The 21,735-nt window shown below is 41.7% G+C and overlaps 1 protein-coding gene across 5 annotated transcripts in view; it reads left to right on the top strand.

The window, feature by feature from the left end:
• The window catches only part of LOC142495769 (A disintegrin and metalloproteinase with thrombospondin motifs 2-like), a 1,094,144-nt gene that overhangs the window by 459,488 nt on the left and 612,921 nt on the right, over positions 1-21,735 (top strand). For all 5 annotated transcript variants that reach the window (XM_075601705.1, XM_075601706.1, XM_075601707.1 and 2 more), the window contains one exon: positions 12,634-12,777. In XM_075601705.1, the coding sequence (XP_075457820.1) occupies positions 12,634-12,777 (144 nt within the window). The remainder of the gene's footprint in view (positions 1-12,633; positions 12,778-21,735) is intronic.

Raw genomic sequence — 21,735 nt, forward strand, 5'->3', positions numbered from 1 at the left:
TTATCAAAATCATACTGTGCTACAAATAACACTTCTCCATACAGACACACTACATTAAAATGAATTTCCTTTAATAATCCTAACTGATCTTACAATCTAAATCATCAAATGCCAAAGAAAAACCTCACATTCCAATCAATACTGTACATTGCATTTACATTGTATTTATGATGCATAAAATCTATGCACCATATACATTCTGCAAATGAAAGTGAACAATATCATTGCAAGCAAAATACAGATAACTCCAAACAAGTCAACTATTTTAAGCAATCAAGTAAACAAAAATCAATATATACTGTAAGTACCAACCAGAATACAAAATTTAAAACCAACGCTAACCCTTACAATGCCAAAGATTACATCTATCTAATTGTAAAAAACATTATACTCTACACACATTGAAGCATTGCAATAAACAACATACAGTACAGTACATCCCCTGGTTCTCCCTGCCTTGAGTGTAATCTGTGTAAAGCCCCCTCCCCCCTAATGTTTCTGTTAAATCTCTCTGCCTTGAGTGTAATCTGTTTAAAGCCCCCTCCCCCCTAATGTTTCTGTTAAATCTCTCTGCCTGTGTTCTGTGAGTGCAGTTTATGTAAATGTGGGGAGGGGGAGTGAGTTATAACCCACCTCCTTGACTGTGATCTGTGCAAAGCCCCCTCCCCCTAATGTTTCTGTTAAATCTCCCTGCCTGTGTTGCTGTGAGTGCAGTTTATGTAAATGTGGGGAGGGGGGGGACCTGATGTGCATACTCTGAAGTCTAACCACCCTCAACCCCTACCCACATACCGTTACCGCCCCCCCATCCTGGCCATGGCACCTCCGCTTCTGCAAAACAGACACAAAAATTAAAACATCCAAAGTAATGTCCCCTAACCTCTTAATCACCATAGCGGTTATTAACCGCTACAGTCATTAAGGGGTTAACCCACCCTCACCCACCACTCGGGATGCCTACATACCCTCCCACACTAACCCCCCCCCATGAGGCCTAACCACCCTCACCCAGTACCCACAAGGGAGGCCTACCCACATACCGTTGGGGAACCCACCCCCCCCACCCCCAGTACCCACAATAAAAACAATACAGTGACCCACAATAAACATCATTCTATTTATTAAATACATTACCCACTCCCTGTTCCCCTCCATAAATACATGATTTATTCTTTTACATACAGGGTTCATAATGCAGCCCCACGCGAGTCCCCGGTGGGCTGTTGGGGCAACTGGACAGACCTACAGGGTACCAGCAGCCCTTTTTAAACAGGTTCTGGAGGCATGCTGGTGGGTCCCGCCAGCACCATGTCCCCCAGGTGGTCTCCTTGGGTCACCGTGGGCCACAATTGTGTCCCCACGGTAGGCCCGTGGATGTCTGGGAGCCCCGGGTCAGACCCACAGGTGTCTGCGGGACCTTGGGTGGTTGCCACGGGGGTCTGGGGAACTCACGAGTGCTCACTACGGGTCCGCGGTGCCCCCACAGAAGTGGGACCACACATCATCATCCCCGCACCTACGGGTCGGCGGTGCCCCAACAGAAGTGGGACCACACAGCTTCATACCCGCAGACTATGGGTCCACGGTGCCCCCACAGATGTGAGGCCACCGCTTCATCCCTGCATGTGTCACCCGTGGAAACACCAGCCTGGTACCCATGAGATAAATGAGGAAACCACAGGTGGTCTCCAGAGGTCCCACGCAGAACCACGGAACAAACCCTGAATGTAAGAAAAATAAACCTGGCCTATACATTCAATACATACCCCCCCCCCCCCAACACCTACAGTACAATAATAAGCAAAATAACTATTATCCAGATAGGGATAATAGATTAATTGCCCATTATTAAAAACATTAACTAGCATATTCAAATAAATAACAAAGTGCTACTGACCTCATCAAGAAGAAGTCTCCGTTGCCAGCAACATCCTTGTCTTGTCCACAAAACACATTGCCAAAACAAAGCCAATACATTGCAATTACATTCAGATATCAATTAACCCCTTAAACACCTTATCGGATAATAACCGCAAAGGTAATTAAGGGGTTAAGCCACATTGGCCCGATACCCACCCTTCACCCATGAATTTATACAGTGGCTTCATCATGCAACTATATATACAGTATATATACAGTATATATCTATATTTATATCTATCTATATCTATATCTATATATATATTATATATATATCTATATCTATCTATCTGTATATATATATATATATATATATATATATATATATATATATATATATATATATATATATATATATATATACAGATATATATACAGATATATATATATATATATATATATATATATATATATATATATATATATACATATATATATATATATATATATATATATTATATATATATACAGTATATACACACACATGATGAACCAATATACAAATAAATGTAGAAGGGTTATCAAAACCATACTGTACTACAAATAACACTTCTCCATACAAACACACTACATTACAATGTATTTCCTTTAATAATCCTAACTGATCTTACAAACTAAATCATGAAATGCAAAAGAAAAACCTCACATTCCAATCAATACATTGCATTTACATTGTCTAAATGATGCATAAAATCTATGCACCATATACATTCTGCAAATGAATGTGAACAATATCATTGCAAGCTAAATACAGATAACTCCAAAAAAGTAACCTATTTTAACCAATCAAGTAAACAAAAATCAATTAGCAATCATTATTTACATCCCTAAACAATTGACAGTCCATCCCGAACAATGAAACAATTAACTAATTCACGCCTGGAGCAGAACAATTTAGCATGTGAAAAAATATAAGTCCAGAATACAAACTTTAAAACCAAGGCTAACCCTGAACACAAGCACACATTACAATATCAACAATTACATCTATCTAATTTTAAAATACTTTAAACACACAATAAAGCATAGCAGCATAGACAAATTATTTTAAAACACATGAAAGAAAGCTTTTAAAACAACATAATTTCTTACCCTGTATGTATATATCTCTCTAGACATATATACATACAGTACATACATACAGTTGCAAGAAATGATATACCACAAAAAAAAATACACATGTTAAAAAACCGTTTAAAAAAATTAATTAGTTAAATAAAATACATTTCTTTAGTTCACTTACCATTACTTGCCCCCACCGACTCCCGTTGCGCAGCTTACTCACGAACCAATCCACCAGGCACAGGAACCCATAAAATAAAAAACCATAAAATAATAAACATTACACTAAAAATCCAAATCAATCCACGGGTCTTCTATTTGTAATCCATCTTCAGCTGTATTCTTCTTTCTTCTATCTTCTTCCGGGCGGGGTCTTCTTCCCATCTTCGGCCACGCCCTGGTCTTTTTTCTTCTCCGGAGGTCCTTCCTCCGCGGCGTCTGGCTTCAAAATGAGACGACATAGGCTTTTAAAGGCCTATGACGTCACATTTTTGTCATGGTTCCCACGGTCCTGATTGGGCCGTGAAAACCATGTGTTTTGGCCGATAAAAATAAAAATGATGACGTCACTTAAAGGCAATGAAAGCACAGCCAATCAGAATGGCTTTGCTTCAATTGCCTTTAAGATGACGTCATTAAAAGAAACATGGCCAGCCTCACATGGTATGGTAGCCAATCAGAGCGTGGGAACTCCATCCCTACTCTGATTGGCTCTAGTATACCATGTGACAGAGGCTTGGGGGGAGAAAGGATGTGACGTACTACAGCCAATCAGAGTAGGGATGGAGTTCCCACGCTCTGATTGGCTCTAGTACCATGTGACAAGCTTTCAATGACGTCACATCCTTTCTCCCCCCAAGCCTCTGTCACATGGTATACTAGAGCCAATCAGAGTAGGATGTCGTCTCATTTTGAAGCCAGACGCCGCGGAGGAAGGACCTCCGGAGAAGAAAAAGACCAGGGCGTGGCCGAAGACGGGAAGAAGACCCCGCCCCGCACGGAAGAAGATAGAAGAAAGAAGAATACAGATGAAGATGGATTACAAATAGAAGACCCGTGGATTGATTTGGATTTTTAGTGTAATGTTTATTATTTTATGGTTTTTTATTTTATGGGTTCCTGTGCCTGGTGGATTGGTTTGTGAGTAAGCTGCGCAACGGGAGTCGGTGGGGGCAAGAAATGGTAAGTGAACTAAAGAAATGTATTTTATTTAACTTGTTAATTTTTTAAAAAGCTTTTTTAACATGTGTATTTTTTTATGGTATATTATTTCTTGCAACTGTATGTATGTACTGTATGTATATATGTCTTGAGAGATATATACATACAGGGTAAGAAATGATGTTGTTTTAAAAGCTTTCTTTCATGTGTTTTAATTTTTTTTGTCTATGCTGCTATGCTTTATTGTGTGTTTAAAGTATTTTAAAATTAGATAGATGTAATTAATTGTTGATATTGTAATGTGTGCTTGTGTTCAAGGTTAGCCTTGGTTTTAAAGTTTGTATTCTGGACTTATATTTTTTCACATGCTAAATTGTTCTGCTCCAGGAGTGAGATTAGTTAATTGTTTCATTGTTCGGGATGGACTGTCAATTGTTTAGAGATGTAAATAACGATTGCTAATTGATTTTTGTTTACTTGATTGGTTAAAATAGGTTACTTGTTTGGAGTTATCTGTATTTAGCTTGCAATGATATTGTTCACATTCATTTGCAGAATGTATATGGTGCATAGATTTTATGCATCATTTATACAATGTAAATGCAATGTATTGATTGGAATGTGAGGTTTTTCTTTTGCATTTCATGATTTAGTTTGTAAGATCAGTTAGGATTATTAAAGGAAATTCATCGTAATGTAGTGTGTCTGTATGGAGAAGTGTTATTTGTAGTACAGTATGGTTTTGATAACCCTTCTACATTTATTTGTATATTGGATCATCATGTGTGTGTATATACTGTGTGTATATATATATATATATATATATATATATATATATATATATATATATATATATATATATATATACTGTATATATAGTTGCATGATGAAGCCACTGTACAAATTACTGGGTGAAGGGTGGGTATCGGGCCAGTGTGGCTTAACCCCTTTATTACCTTTGCGGTTATTATCCGATAAGGTGTTTAAGGGGTTAATTGATATCTGAATGTAATTGCAATGTATTGGCTTTGTTTTGGCAATGTATTTTGTGGACAAGACAAGGATGTTGCTGGCGACGGAGACTTCTTCTTGATGAGGTCAGTAGCACTTTATCATTTATTTGAATATGCTAGTTAATGTTTTTAATAATGGGCAATTAATCTATTATCCCTATCTTGATAATAGTTATTTTGCTTATTATTTTACTGTAGGTGTTGGGGGGGGGGGTATGTATTGAATGTATAGGCCAGGTTTATTTTTTTTACATTCAGGGTTTGTTCCGTGGTTCTGCGTGGGACCTCTGGAGACCACCTGTGGTTTCCTCGGGTATCTCACGGGTACCAGGCTGGTGGTTCCACAGGTGACACATGTGGGGATGAAGCGGTGGCCTCATATCTGTGGGGGCACCGCCGACCCGTAGTCTGCGGGGATGAAGCTGGGTGGTCCCACTTCTGTGGGGGCACCGCGGACCCGTAGTGAGAACTTGTGAGTTCCCCAGACCCCCGTGGCAACCACCCGAGGCCCCTCAGACACCTGTGGGTCTTACCCGGGGCTCCCAGACATCCACGGGCCTACCGTGGGGACACAATTGTGGCCCACGGTGACCCAAGGAGACCACCTGGGGGTAATGGTGCTGGCGGGGCCCACCAGCAGGCCTCCAGAACCTGTTTAAAAAGGGCTGCTGATACCCTGTAGGTCTGTCCAGGTGTCCCGCTAGCCCACCGGGGACTCGCGTGGGGCTGCGTTATGAACCCTGTATGTAACAGAATAAATCATGTATTTATGGGGGGGCACAGGGGGTGGGTAATGTATTTAATAAATATTATGATGTTTATTGTTGGTCACTGTATTGTTTTTATTGTGGGTACTTGGGGTGGGGGGCGGTTCCCCAACTGTATGTGGGTAGGCCTCCCTTGTGGGTACTGGGTGAGGGTGGTTAGGCCTCACGGGGGTGGGTTAGTGTGGGAGGGTATGTAGGCATCCCGAGTGGTGGGTGAGGGTGGGTTAACCCCTTAATGACTGTAGCGGTTAATAACCGCTTTGGTGATTAAGGGGTATGGGGACATTACTTTGTATGTTTTAATTTTTGTCTCTGTTTTGCAGCAGCGGAGGGGCCATGTGCAGGTGGGTAGTGGGTAGTGGGTTTGGGTGTGGTTATTTACACGGGATCCCCCTCCCCCTCCCCACATTTACATACAGTACACTGCACTCACAAAAACACAGGCAGGGAGATTTAACCGACACAATAGGGGGAGGGGGGCTTACACAGATTAGTCAAAGCAGGGAAGCTTAGCAGACACAATAGGGGGAGGTTTTTTTTACATAGATTACAGTCAAGGCAGGGAGGTTTAACACACACATTAAAAATATGTATTTAATGTATTTATTGTTTATTCTGCCTTAACCCTTCATTGCCTTAGCGACTATCAGCTATGGTAATGAAGCAGCATTTCTGTATTTTTAATAATATTGTGCAGGAGCAGGGGGTCCCCTGAGCATTAATTTCTGGCTCAGGGAACCCCCTGCTCACTGTACAATATTATTAAAAATACAGAAATGCTGCTTCATTTCCATAGCACATAGCCGCAAAGGTAAAGAACGATTCTTTATTGATGTGTGTGTTTTATTCATACTGTAGATGTGCAGAGGGTCTCCGGAGCAGAAACGTTTTGGTTTTAGGTCCGGGGACCCCCTGCTCCCCGAGATACAGGCCCCTTTAGGGGGTGCCGGTATCCCTCTGCTTGGTTTACAGGCCGCGGTCACGTGATCGGGACCTTTAAATGCCGAGGGATACCGGCACCTCATAAAGGGGTCTGTATCTCGGGAAGCAGGGGGTTCCTGGACCTGAAACCAACGCGGTTCAGCTCCGGAGACCCCCTGCACATCTACACTATGAATAAAAATTTATTTTGAATGTATTTATTTATATTCATGTATTTATTTATTTATTTAGATTTATTTATTTATTTTTTGGGCGGCTGCTGTGTGTGAATTTTTTTATTGTGGGTAGCGGGGGTGGGTGAAGGGGGTATTAGCCCCAACGATGGTTGTTTTGGGCTTGCGGGGGTAGCGGGAGGGGTTAACCCCTTCATGACCGTAGCGGTATTAACTGCTACGGCCGTGAAGGGGTTAAGTGCACCCGCAACCCCCCCGCAAGTCCTAAACTCACACCAAGGGCCAAATACCCCCTTCACCCACCCCCGCTACCCACAATAAAGCGGGCACGGTGGGTTAACCCCTTCATTGCCTTAGCGGCTATCAGCTATGGTAATGAAGCAGCATTTCTGTATTTTTAATAATATTGTGCAGGAGCAGGGGGTCCCCTGATTTTTGATTTCTGGCTCAGGAAACCCCCTGCTCACTGTACAATATTATTAAAAATACAGTCATGCTGCTTCGTTACCATAGCACATAGCCGCAAAGGTAAGGAATGAGTGTTTATTTATATATGTGTTTTATTCATACTGTAGATGTGCAGAGGGTCTCCGGAGCTGAACCGCTGTGGTTTTAGGTCCGGGGATACCCTGCTTCCCGAGATACAGGCCCCTTTAGTGGGTGCCGGTATCCCTCTGCTGTGTTTACATGCCACGGTCACGTGATCGGGACCTTTAAATGCAGAGGGATACCGGCACCTCGCCCTATACTTATTTATTATGTCAGGATTCCTGTCTGGCCTACCTGATTTTGAAGCATGGCAGAAAGAAGCTGAGAATATATTTTCCAGTGAGTTTGAGGGAGAAGCGAACCCCGAACAACCAGATATTTCCAAATTTTTCAACGCGCTTGATAATACCTATAGACAACGCTGGAGGGCTTGGTGGGAAATATTCAGCTTTGAAAACTACCTAGCAGCTGAACTGATCCACAGAGGCCTACGTGCTAATGTTGCCCCAGCACATAATATAGTGGACCCAGATTTCATTAGATCATGGGAGCTGGTTCTCAAACAATGCTCCATCATGCTCATGAACCTTTTACTGGAGTTTCAGAAAGAAAAACTCAAAAAGATAGAAAGTGAATTTGAGCTGAAACTTTCTGAAGTAGACACCTGGAGGCCCAACCCCAAATTTAGCGAACTTGAGGGGAAACTAGAAAATAACCTAGATAAGTTTGCCAAAGAACTCAAGGAGCGCAAACGAATTAAGTTCACCAGGGATAAAAAGGACTTCCAGGAGAATAAAATCTTCCGCTATAATCTAATTAAGAAGAAGTCTAAGCCTAAACCACCCGACCAGACCTCATCTACTGAGTGGGAAGTGACTGATAGTGAAGATGAAAGACCTAATTCACTTCTGACTGAGGGCATGACAAATCAGATAGCCTCCACCTCCCACCTTACCCCTCCTCAGGTTCCTTTTTTGGAACAGCACAGAACGGCATCAGGCCCAAGAGGAAGAGGAAAACAAGACGAGGAAAAGGTCTGGGTACTAAGGAGCAGAGCCACCGGGTCACAATACCCGAAAAAGAGGGAGAAGCCTCTGAGATATTAGACAGTGCCAAATTACGAATAGTTAACCTGTCTGACACGACCCTGACTGAACATCACCTCCAGCTACTTAGCAAAGGCCTGTCCTTTTTACCTTCAACAAGCATGGACCTATTTGAATGGGTTAAAGACATTGACCTGTTCGGTAGAAAACTCAAACTCCATAAGTTTTTCCGAATGAGAGAAATTAGAATAGCCAACTCATTGGATATTACTCCCCTTGATACTCAGGATATGGAGATTTGTCAAGACCTGGAAGTACTATTAGAAGAGAGCAGTAGACCCCCAGGGGAAGGGCCATTCACCAATCTACGTCCTAACTCTAAGTTTGTTCCATTTAGTGAGAATTTCGCTAATATCGATGTATTCATTGATTTGGTAACCACGGATCTGGAACATCTCAGCTTGGGTAGATTACCAGACAACCTGACTATACAGGAAAGAAAGGCACTGAAATATCTGGCCTCAAATGATACTATAGTCGTAAAACCCTCAGACAAGGGAGGGAATCTGGTGATCCTCAATAGAAGCGATTATAAAAAGGAGAATCTAAGACTCCTAGCAGACCCCAAGTGTTATGAGGTATTGGGAGGGGATCTCACCAATACTTTTAATAAAGAACTCAATACAATTTTGCAGAAAGGGCTAGATGACAAGGTCATCGATAAGAATGAATTAGCCTACATATGGGTGAAAACACCGAAAATCGCTACTTTTTATAGTTTACCCAAACTGCATAAGAACAAGGTCCCCCCACCTGGTAGACCAATCGTATCAGGAATAGGAAGCCTCACTGAACGGGCCAGTGCCTACATTGATAAGATTCTGAGACCCTTCGTGGTGACCCTACCATCCTACCTTAAGGACACTAAAGATGTCCTTAAGAGATTAGATGATGTTTGCATCAGCGAAGACACGATACTAGTGAGTTTAGACGTAGAAGGTCTTTACACAAGTATTGGCCATGACTATGGCCTCAAAGCAGTATCCCACTTTCTCAACACCAGGGGTGGCTGGTACACGAAACATAATATCTTCACCTTGGAACTGCTCAAGTTTGTGTTAACCAGAAACTATTTTCTCTTTGACAACAGAGTGTACCACCAATTGAGGGGTACGGCAATGGGCACCAAATGTGCCCCTACTTATGCCAACCTCTACCTGGGATGGTGGGAATCCCAGGTAGTATTCACTGAAGAAATGGAGGTACACACAGAGCATATTGACCTCTGGGTCCGCTACATCAACGATGTGTTTGTCCTGTGGCGGGGCCCAGAGGGAGCTCTCAAAGAGTTTATCAGCACACTGAACACTAACATGTTCAACTTACATCTTACTCTGGAACACAACAAAGACACCGTGTGCTTTCTAGATCTGCGGATCTCGAGGGGGAATGATGGTTTCCTTCACACCACCATTTATCGGAAAGCGACAGCTACTAATAACCTCTTAAGTAAGTAGCCATCACCCAAGAGCTCAGGTCAATGGCATACCAACGGGCCAGTTCCTTCGGATAAGAAGGAACTGTAGCACTGACCAAGAGTTTGAATGCCAGTCCATCAAGATGAAACAACGCTTTGAGGACAGGGGCTATAGCAGAAAGAGTATCAAAAAGGCTTATAAGAGAGCCAAATACTCATTATGGTCAAACCACCTAGTCCAAAAGATCGAGTGGTTCGCTTTATTGGCACTTTTAATCGAGAATGGCCTAAAGCACGAGCCATCCTGAGGAAACACTGGCACATCCTTAGAGCAGACGACCTGCTAAAGGGGGTCACAAAAGACTATCCATCAATGACCAGTAGACGGGCAAAGAATTTGCGCGACCTACTGGTACATAGTCATTATGTGGAAGAGACACCTAGGACCTGGCTTCCCCCAAAACCTACCAGATCATACACCTGCCAGAGATGCAAGGCATGTCAGTATATGACCACCACCAAACAATTTGGTAATTGGGATGATACCAAGCGCTACCCAATACGCAGCTTTATTAACTGCCTGAGTACTGGGGTCATATATCAGGGCAAATGTATATGCGGGAAGGTATATGTTGGAAAAACTAGCAGATGTCTGAAACTAAGGGTGCTGGAACATATCAGCACCATCAGGAATAAGGCTGATAAACCACTGTCGAGACATGTTAATCTGTGTCATGACGGTGATCTCAAGGCGGTCTCTTTTTGCGGGATCGAACACCCTTTGTGAGGACAGAGAAAAGGAGATTGGGACAAGGTCCTACTCCAAAAAGAGTCCAGATGGATTTACACACTTGGAACACTCTCTCCGAGAGGACTCAATGAGGAATGCCTGTACACTCCTTTTTTGTGACAGCCACTATGTTGGGCGCTCTGTCAAGCTCATTATATACACTGTCATCTATGTGTATAATAACAGATGTATCTTCTACTCTGCTGTGCCTATATCAGGTTTTTCCAGATCCTGACTATTAATCTATTACTTTATCACTTAAGAATCCATCTAGGGCATCTCTGGACCCTAGCATCCCCCAATATTACTTAATAAACTGTATATACTGCACCATCTGTATATTACCCTTGTAGCCCAAATAGAGTGTACTTTACCTCTACTTGTGTCAAAGTCTGACTTATCTGTAACTACAATACTAGTAATAATTAAGAGGCCGACAGATAGATCAGTATTGTGCCTGCTCTGCAGTCACATACTGTGGTATACTTACTGCGATCCTGCTGCAGCTTCACGCATAGCCAGGCACTTCAAGGGTTAAGCAGTGATGTCACCAATCTGGAGGCTCCCTATATATACCTGCTCACCTGCAGGGTACCCTTAGTAACTCTTACTGTTTCGCCTTGAGAAAGCCCCTCGCGAAACGAGCGCATCGGCTCTGTTCCCACACGTGCACGCGCAGGGCTGTAATCACTTCCGCATTCATGTCTCTGACCGCGAGTTGATGCGGTGTCCTGCCCGCGCTGTTACACAGGCTACCAGTGCCCCGATGGACACTTAGAGCCTCTTGTCACTTAATATTGTTAGGGTTATTGCTCCCCACTCAGTACTCGTGCACAATATATTTGTTTCAGTACACCAGTCACCACCAGTCACAACATTACCACATATGGTTTATGCATATACTGCCTAGTGTGACTTGGTGATATAGTACATCGTCGAGTTAACCCTACCTTTTCACCCTCATTGAGGTTTTTTATCAGGATTTAGTTTCCTGTGTGATATTGATACACAACAGGAGACATCTATTATATTGATCACGAGCCCTATGGCTGTCAGTATTAGGATCCTACGACCTCTAGTATGTCATTTTAACACCCATAATTTTATATATGTGTTGGATTAAATAAAGTTTATATTTTAAATCATACACTTATCACCAGAGGGTGAACTTGAGTGCTACACTGGGTTCTTTTCTACCCTTTCTACCTTTGTTCACTACTAGTCAGAATACAGGTTTTTGACTGGTTTTAATGAGCTACTTATGACCATGTCAAACCGTTTGGTTTTGCAAGGACAAACTCGCAGCTACAGTATTAGAATATGCCCCAATGTCTTTTTCCTCAAAAGTACATCCAAAATATGGATAGAAAACAGTGGTTTCTAACCCGAGTCCTCAAGTACCTCTTAAAGTCCAGGTTTTAAGGATATCCTCACATTAGCACAAGTGGCTCAATCATTTTGTCCGAACCACCTGTGCTCAGGCAGGGATATTCTTAAAACCATCTGGGCTGTTAGGCTCATTAAGGACTGGAGTTGGAAGCCACTGAACTATAAGGATCTAAATTGACAAATGGAATTAGAAGTAAGAATCTGTTTCACTGCTGCTTTTAGATGCAAAGCATTGTTGGCAAACTAGGTTAAAATTTGTTGAATATTTTGTAGATTTATTCAATTCTATCTTTCAATACTTTCATAAGTGGAACAGATCTTTAGCAAGAAAATATAATAAAAAATTGAAAGTGAACAATCAAAAAGAAAAGTGCATTCACTTAAGATTGCTTTCCCCATCCTAGTTTAGGCATGGAACATGACGGCCAAGGAAACAGGTGTGGAGATGAAGTCCGAATGGGAAGCATTATGGCTCCACTTGTGCAGGCAGCATTTCATCGTTTCCATTGGTCTCAGTGTAGCCAACAAGAGCTCAACCGGTATTTAAAGTGAGTAATTTTTTCCCTTACATTTGTTATGCTCTCAAGCTTAACTGAAGTAATTCAAATTCTTAAAGTTAGCTGCTTTTATTTACATAGTTAGAAGGGTCGTGCTCGAACAATCCTTTCTTATACAGTAATTTCATCCTTGAACCGCATACGAGTTCTGATGTTGACAGCTGATCCCTTGCTGGGAAACTCACACACAGTGCTTGGGGCAGGGACCTCCCACCTGTTGTTTCAGTATGTCTTAATACATATGTACTCTTTTCTTATACAATGTTAATTTCCTCACTCCTACATTGTACTGCCCTGCAGAAAATGTTTGTGCCATACAAACTAAAGATAATGATACATAGTAATATTGTAGTTATTTCATTTTCATTGTTAAGATTAACATTTGACTACACTTTTTCACAGGAAAATAAGAAAAGGTTTAATGGTTTTTGTCACAGGAGACCAGTACTTTTAACACCAAAACGTTCTGGGGTCGCTATCATCAAGCACAGGACTAAGCGATTGAATAAACAGAGTTTATTCTGGAAATGCTAGCAAATACACAAAATGCATAGCATCACATACACTCACCAAACTGTGGACCTTGGGGGAAGACACTAGCCTTACTAGGCCACTGCGTCAGTAGGCTTACCCTGTCCACTTCATGTCCTGGTATCAAAGTGCTATTTTCACAAATCGCAATTTCGAATCTGCCACCAATTATAGCTCCAAGTCGTAGATTCTCTCTCAGAATCCCACTAGCACACAGCTCTGATTGAAACTCTGAACTGCTTATGGTGTGATCGGTGGCTCCTTACATAGCTCCCGGGCGCTATTTTTAACATTGAGCCGGAGCTGCAGCCAATCACGGAGCAAACAGGTAAGCAACTGCCAATCATAGGTGATGGCTCATCAGAGCCTCGCCCGGCTGCGCCTATCAGAGGAGGGGGCGGGCCTAGGTCCTCAAGACCACACCGTGAGGACAGGACAGCTTGGAGAGTGGGGAATTCAAACTGGCTCACAGAAACAGCGCCTGCGGGGCTCAGACCCGGCAACTGATTCTATTAGCCAGTTCTTTAATTCCCGCTGGGTAGGCACTTCAGAGTCTGTGGAATACAATGGGCTCTACTCCGCTGAGAGCCCTATTCCCAGATCTGATCAGCTGCCTTTCACCGCTGCCTTTCACCGCTCACCATAAGTCCTGGCACCTCAGCCGCTCCCCACCTTTGTCCTGATCTCATTATTTCTATGGAACAGCTCAGCCAAGTGAATTATTGAGTCTCGTTCCATAAAAATGATACTTCACAGCTACACAGCACAATCTACATTTTCAGGGTTGACATTTAACTCACAACACAGTACAATGCTGGCACACTAAATTGGGGGAATTGCTATCACAGGGAATAAAGATCATACATACAATATATTTACACACAGGATATTTGACATTCTTGGTTCCCCACCCCAGACATTAAATACATGTGGCTGAAATAAGCTTAGACAGCCAGGTTATACGGTGTTAGGGGTAGTTAGCTGGGGGTCACCTTTATTTTGTGATGCCAGATATCCCTACCATAACAGTGTTCTCTAGATAGTGTTTAAAAAAAATTGCATGTGCATCATGTATACGCAAGAGGACTATTTAATAAAATGTCTTCTGTCTGAAGTACTGAAGCAAAAAGTAATGCAGAGTTGTCTTTAATACATTTCCTCCCCCATTGCCTCCCCTTGTCTTACATTGATATTTAAAGCATTCGGATTATATATATCATGGGTTTATTGAAAGGAATTGGGGATCACGTCCCCAGCGGCGCACTCCCTCCTTACCTGATGTCTTGTGCAACCCGCTGTCCTTACAGTGCGCGCGCGCTCCCGCAGGAGCTTTTCTTATGTCGTGTAGTCTGGCTCCGCTCCCCGCTTGCGATGCGCATCAAAGTCGTGCGGCGCGCACACGGTATGCGTGTGCACCGCTCCCAATCTGCGTGTCAACTCTCTTCATTATGCCCACCTGTCTCCTGTGTCTCTTCTCCTATCCGTGCCTTCACGGAGGCCACGCCTGACCATCCGCACTCCAGACTTGCCCCCGTGGCTGTGGGTGGCGTTATACCCATTCCCACCTCAGTACCGGGGTCCCGTCTTGTTTGTGGTGAGCACATTGTTACATTTATATATCAAACCACAACCACACAAAAGCACTAAAAAAGTTGTACGCTGGCGATAAAACTTTAAGAGTCACCACTACAAATATAATATAATATAATATAATATATATATATATATATAGAGTTAAGTTATGGTGAGTAAAAAAAGTGACAAAAACCCTCCACAGCAAAGCATATAGCAAATGCAAATATACTGTATGCTCATTTGCATGTCTTAGGCAGGTCTGCAACTTCGCCTTTCACCATTATCACCCAGCACACAGCACTTCCACTGCAGCAAGGGAACCCCTGACGAAGTCCTCAGTGACGAAACACGTAGGGCGTTTCCCAAAGAGGCAAGTTTTTGGCTGACATTACTGCACGAACGGAGAGAGTACCTTGGAGCTGTTGCTATTTTGCTTGGGACTGCTGTCGCTACCGGTTTTGCAGTTGCCTGCTGGTGAGCAGTGAGAGCTGTGGGTGGTGTATCTGGAGGGAGTCTCTGACCGTGTTGCTGATTATTACATCACCTGGCTGCGGTGGCTCCAGTGCACCTTGCTGAACCAACAGATACACCAGAGGTGGCACTAACGGGACAGGCTGATACTTTCCCTTCACAGCTTCAAGGCGATTGAGTATATCTCATAAATGGTATTATTTTTACTCTGTTTGTGAGTGCGCTTTTTATATTTTACAATCCCATAAATACTGTTTTATACTTTATCACACTCGGAGTGCGCCTGTTTTTTCTTCTTGTTTTCTGCAGATATATATATATATATATATATATATATATATATATATATATATATATTGTGACAAACGCCCCTCTTTTGTAGCGCTGACATCTGTCTGGGTTCTTCCCGACACAGTCTTCTAGGGTTATTTATACAAAAAACAGGATCATGCAAAGTATTATGCTGCTTAACTCAGGCTTCTGCCTGCTTTATTTTCATCCAAGTAAGGTGCTGCAGCTTTAACAAGTGTAGATTAGAGGTACTCAGATACTTTCATTCAGCAGTTCTCATTTCAGTGTTATAGTATTTCCCACACTGTTATTTCAAATAGCAAAAAAACAAATTATATAAACAAAATCCTATCCCTTTCAGGGATCTAACTACACATTAGAATACGTCTCTCTAACAGCTGCTGGCCAACTAACCTGGATCCCTAGCTTAAAACAATGCCCTCTCATTTAGGGTCACTTAGATACAGCACAGTCTTTTCGCAACAGCAGTAAACATTTGTTTTTGTCTTATCTGTTCATGGTGGGAACTCGGTCCCAAGTGTCCAGGCAAATCCTCTGGTACTGTGATACTTGGAGGGGCCGTCCACCCCGAACTGGATTCCGGGGAGCAGCGATACCCCCAGCCTCCAGGCTCTAAGGAGAGAGAGTGAAATGCAAAACCTCTCTGTTCTAAATACCTGTGCATGTGATTAGAAGAGCAGGTGAGGGAGAACTAGAGCCATTGTAATCTGTGGTCTGGATTTTCCATCCAGCTGCCTGAGTTAATGGGAAGCTGTGGAACAGATCATTTTTAACTCTTCCTGCACTTTCTGACCTAAAATGGGGCAGAAAGCTGCCTAACATCTTTGGACTATGTCACAATATATATATATATATATATATATATATATATATATATATATATATATATATATATATATAGTGGTTGACAAATCACCAAAAAACGTGTGCTGCTTGGGCCAATATGTACTCGCCCGGGGGTTAAATCCACTCGCCCGGGGCAAGCAAATGTATAGGTTTGTCGAACACTGTATATATATATAGTCTTTTTATTTTTTCCATATATATATATATATATATATATATATATATATATATATATATATATATATATATATATATATATATGGAAAAAATAAAAAGACTATATATATATACATATATACATACATACATGCATGCATTAAAAGAATATATATATGTTAAGAGAAAGAGTGGACCCCGCATCCACAAGATAAAATAAAAGTAACTAAATACCGACTTTAAATAAGTACTATATAGTAAGTCAGTGGTGCTATAAGGGCCAAATTATGTAATATGAGAAAAGAAAAAAGAAAGCCCCAAATAATAGCACTTTAGTCTACCAAATCAATATGCAAATACAAATTTTATTGAATGAACTGTCACAGAACAAAAGGTCTAAAAGAAAGCAACGAATAATTAAAAGCAGGCATAGATCCCCTGTGCGTATGGCTTGACAATAATCCTCTGATAATGAATTCAAAGATGGACAAGATGTCCCAATTGAAAAAGTGTGTACCCTTGAGTATATAAGACAAGGGGAGTATATATGCTGCAGTGAAAAGGCTGTGATGACAGAGGAGTGGCAATAACCATGTAATCAAATTGTATCAAAGCTCATTCCTATAAAATCTTATATAATAATCTCTAGGAGTAGAGTACATCAGTACAGTGTAAGAGCAATATATACACTACCGACCAACTTTATTCTTACTTGGCTAGCTCCGCGAATTTCGGAGTATCCCGGTGATGTGCGTTTTGTATCGTTTTCTCCTGGGGAATATAGCGTTATATCACGCCCGTGATTTAAGCATTTTATTCCCGCTGGCTGCAATACTGCAATGCCGTGTAAAAACGCATGGGGGCGTTTGCGAGCTGTTGTCTTTGAAGCCGAGAAATTCATGAATTGTAATGCAGTATATACAGTATATACTGTATAACAACAACCCCTATAACCCCTAACATACACATACAGTACTGTATATGCACATCAATGATACTATAGGCCGTCCCCTGGCGAGATGTGTTTGCAGCAGAGAAAGAACCGCTGCTCTCTCTGCGCAAATATCGGCACATTAAAAATTATTTAAAATACATTTTTATTCATAGTGTAGATGTGCAGGGGGTCTCCGGAGCTGAACTGCGTTGGTTTGAGGTCCGGGGACCCCCTGCTCCCCGAGATACAGCCCCCTTTATGAGGTGCCGGTATCCCTCTGCATTTAAAGGTCCCGATCACGTGACCGTGGCATGTAAACACAGCAGAGGGATACCGGCACCCACTAAAGGGGCCTGTATCTCGGGAAGCAGGGGGTCCCCGGACCTAAAACCACAGCAGTTCAGCTCCGGAGACCCTCTGCACATGTACAGTATAAATAAAACACATATATAAATAAACACTCGTTCCTTACCTTAGCGGCTATGTGCTATGGTAACGAAGCAGCATTTCTGTATTTTAATAATATTGTACAGTGAGCAGGGGGTTCCCTGAGCCAGAAATTAATGCTCAGGGGACCCCCTGCTCCTGCACAATATTATTAAAATACAGAAATGCTGCTTGATTTCCATAGCTGATAGCCGCTAAGGCAATGAAGGGGTTAACCCACCGTGCCCGCTTTATTGTGGGTAGCGGGGGTGGGTGAAGGGGGTATTTGGCCCTTGGTGTGAGTTTAGGACTTGCGGGGGGTTGCGGGTGCACTTAACCCCTTCACGGCCGTAGCAGTTAATACCGCTACGGTCATGAAGGGGTTAACCCCTCCCGCTACCCCCCCGCAAGCCCTAAACAACCATCGTTGGGGCTAATACCCCCTTCACCCACCCCCGCTACCCACAATAAAAAAAATTCACACACAGAAGCAGCACAAAAAATAAATAAATAAATCTAAATAAATAAATAAATACATGAATATAAATAAATATATTTAAAATACATTTTTATTCATAGTGTAGATGTGCAGGGGTCTCCGGAGCTGAACCACGTTGGTTTCAGGTCCGGGGACCCCCTGCTCCCCGAGATACAGCCCCCTTTATGAGGTGCCGGTATCCCACTGCTTTTAAAGGTCCCGATCACGTGACCGCGGCCTGTAAACCAAGCAGAGGGATACCGGCACCCCCTAAAGGGGCCTGTATCTTGGGGAGCAGGGGGTCCCCAGACTTAAAACAAAAACGTTTCTGCTCCGGAGACCCTCTGCATATCTACAGTATGAATAAAACACACACATCAATAAAGAATCGTTCTTTACCTATGCGGCTATGTGCTATGGTAATAAAGCAGCATTTCTGTATTTTTAATAATATTGTACAGTGAGCAGGGGGTTCCCTGAGCCACAAATCAAAACTCAGGGGACCCCCTGCTCCTGCACAATATTATTAAAAATACAGAAATGCTGCTTCATTACCATAGCTGATAGCCGCTAAGGCAATGAAGGGTTAAGGCAGAATAAACAATAAATACATTAAATACATATTTTTAATGTGTGTGTTAAACCTCCCTGCCTTGATTGTAACCTGTGTAAGACCCCCTCCCCCTATTGTGTGTGTTTAACTTCCCTGCCTTGACTAATCTATGTAAAAACCCCTCCCCCTATTGTGTCTGCTAAGCTTCCCTGCTTTGACTAATCTGTGCAAGCCCCCCTCCCCCTATTGTGTCGGTTAAATCTCCCTGCCTGTGTTTCTGTGCGTGCAGTGTACTGTATGTAAATGTGGGGAGGGGGAGGGGATCCCGTGTAAATAACCACACCCACACCCACTACCCACTACCCACAATAAAAAAAATTCACACACAGCAGCAGCACAAAAAATAAATAAATAAATCTAAATAAATAAATAAATAAATGAATATAAATAAATACATTTAAAATACATTTTTATTCATAGTGTAGATGTGCAGGGGGTCTCCGGAGCTGAACCGCGTTGGTTTCAGGTCCGGGGACTCCCTGCTCCCCGAGATACAGGCCCCTTTAAGAGGTGCCGGTATCCCTCTGCATTTAAAGGTCCTGATCACGAGACCGCAGCCTGTAAACCAAGCAGAGGGATACCGGCACCCCCTAAAGGGGCCTGTATCTCGGGGAGCAGGGGGTCCCCGGACCTAAAACCACAGCGGTTCAGCTCCGGAGACCCCCTGCACATCTACACTATGAATAAAAATGTATTTTAATGTATTTATTTCTATTCATGTATTTATTTATTTATTTAGATTTATTTATTAATTGTGCTGCTGCTGTGTGTGAATATTTTTTATTGTGTGTAGCGGGGGTGGGTGAAGGGGGTATTAGCCCCAACTGTGGTTGTTATGGGCTTGCAGGGGTGTAGCGGGTGCACTTAACCCCTTCACGACCGTAGCGGTATTAACGGCTACGGTCGTGAAGGGGTTAAGTGCACCCTCAACCCCCCGCAAGTCCTAAACTCACACCAAGGGCCAAACACCACCTTCACCCACCCCCGCTACCCACAATAAAAAAAATTCATGCACAGCAGCCCCACAATTAATAAATAAATCTAAATAAATAAATACATGAATATATATACACAATATATATATATATATATATATATATATATATATATATATATATATATATATATATATATATATATATATTATAAGTATATAAGTATATATATATAATAACAATCCCTATACATATATATATATATGTATGTATGTATGTATGTGTATGTATATATATATATATATATATATATATGAGCAAACAAACAGAAAAAACAGCGCCCCAAAGGGCATATATAGCAATGAAAAAATATATATTATAAAATATAGATTAGTATCAGTGCCTGCGTGTCAGTAGTGATGTAATGTGATTAGTAAACATATATTCATAAATACTTAAACAACGCATTCTATAATGTGCAAAAAGTGAATAGACATAATATAAAATATTATAAAAAATTATAAAAAATTATTATATATATTATATTATTAACAAAAAATGTTAACCATAAAATATATAGAAAATAGTAGAAAAAATATATTGAAAAAGAAGTGGATAACCAGTCCTTTAAAGTTGAAGTCATCAAAGATGTTAGGCTTGAATACAGGGGGTCTCCGGCTGCTCTCAAAGGATGAACCACATCCTATGAAATCTGTAGAGGAGAGAGAAGAGAGAGCGCACGCCCCATAGTGTGTAACTGTATATTTAATAAAGGAAATGGAGGGGGGAGGGGGGGACTTTGATAAAGTCGCCCGAGAGTGACGAAACGCGTCAGGGAGCGTCATCACGCATCGCGTCACGGACATTGCGTCATCACGTTGCGCATGAACAGGCCGGTTCGTGTGTGTAACAGTCACAGGCCACGCAGCTGAGAGATCTTCAGAGGACTCCATTTAATGCCGGTTCCCTTGCTCCACGCTTGATTTAACATCTTGATGACCAGAGATCGTTTGTATCCTGACAGCAACATCAAAAGACAAGTAAAGACAAGCAAGAGCCCGATGGTGGTGATTTATTCACGACACGCTTTTAACCTTTTTATCCTTGTGAGTGCGATTCCTTTCCCCCCCCCTCCCCCCTCCATTTCCTTTATTAAATATACAGTTACACACTATGGGGCGTGCGCTCTCTCTTCTCTCTCCTCTCTCTCTCTCTCTCTATATATATATATATATATATATATATATACAGTATCTCTCTCTCTCTCTCTGTATATATATATATATATATATATATATATATATATATATATATATATATATATATACAGTATATACACACACATGATGAACCAATATACAAATAAATGTAGAAGGGTTATCAAAACCATACTGTCCAACAAATAACACTTCTCCATACAGACACACTACATTACAATGAATTTCCTTTAATAATCCTAACTGATTTTACAATCTAAATCATCACATGCCAATGAAACACCTCACATTCCAATCAATACATTGCATTTACATTGTATAAATGATGCATAAAATCTATGCAAAATATACATTCTGCAAATGAATGTGAACAATATCATTGCAAGCTAAATACAAATACTGTACTCCAAACAAGTCAACTATTTTAACCAATCAAGTAAACAAAAATCAATATA

Source organism: Ascaphus truei, chromosome 5 (assembly GCF_040206685.1).
Source record: "Ascaphus truei isolate aAscTru1 chromosome 5, aAscTru1.hap1, whole genome shotgun sequence".
NCBI classification, from domain to species: Eukaryota; Metazoa; Chordata; class Amphibia; order Anura; family Ascaphidae; genus Ascaphus; species Ascaphus truei.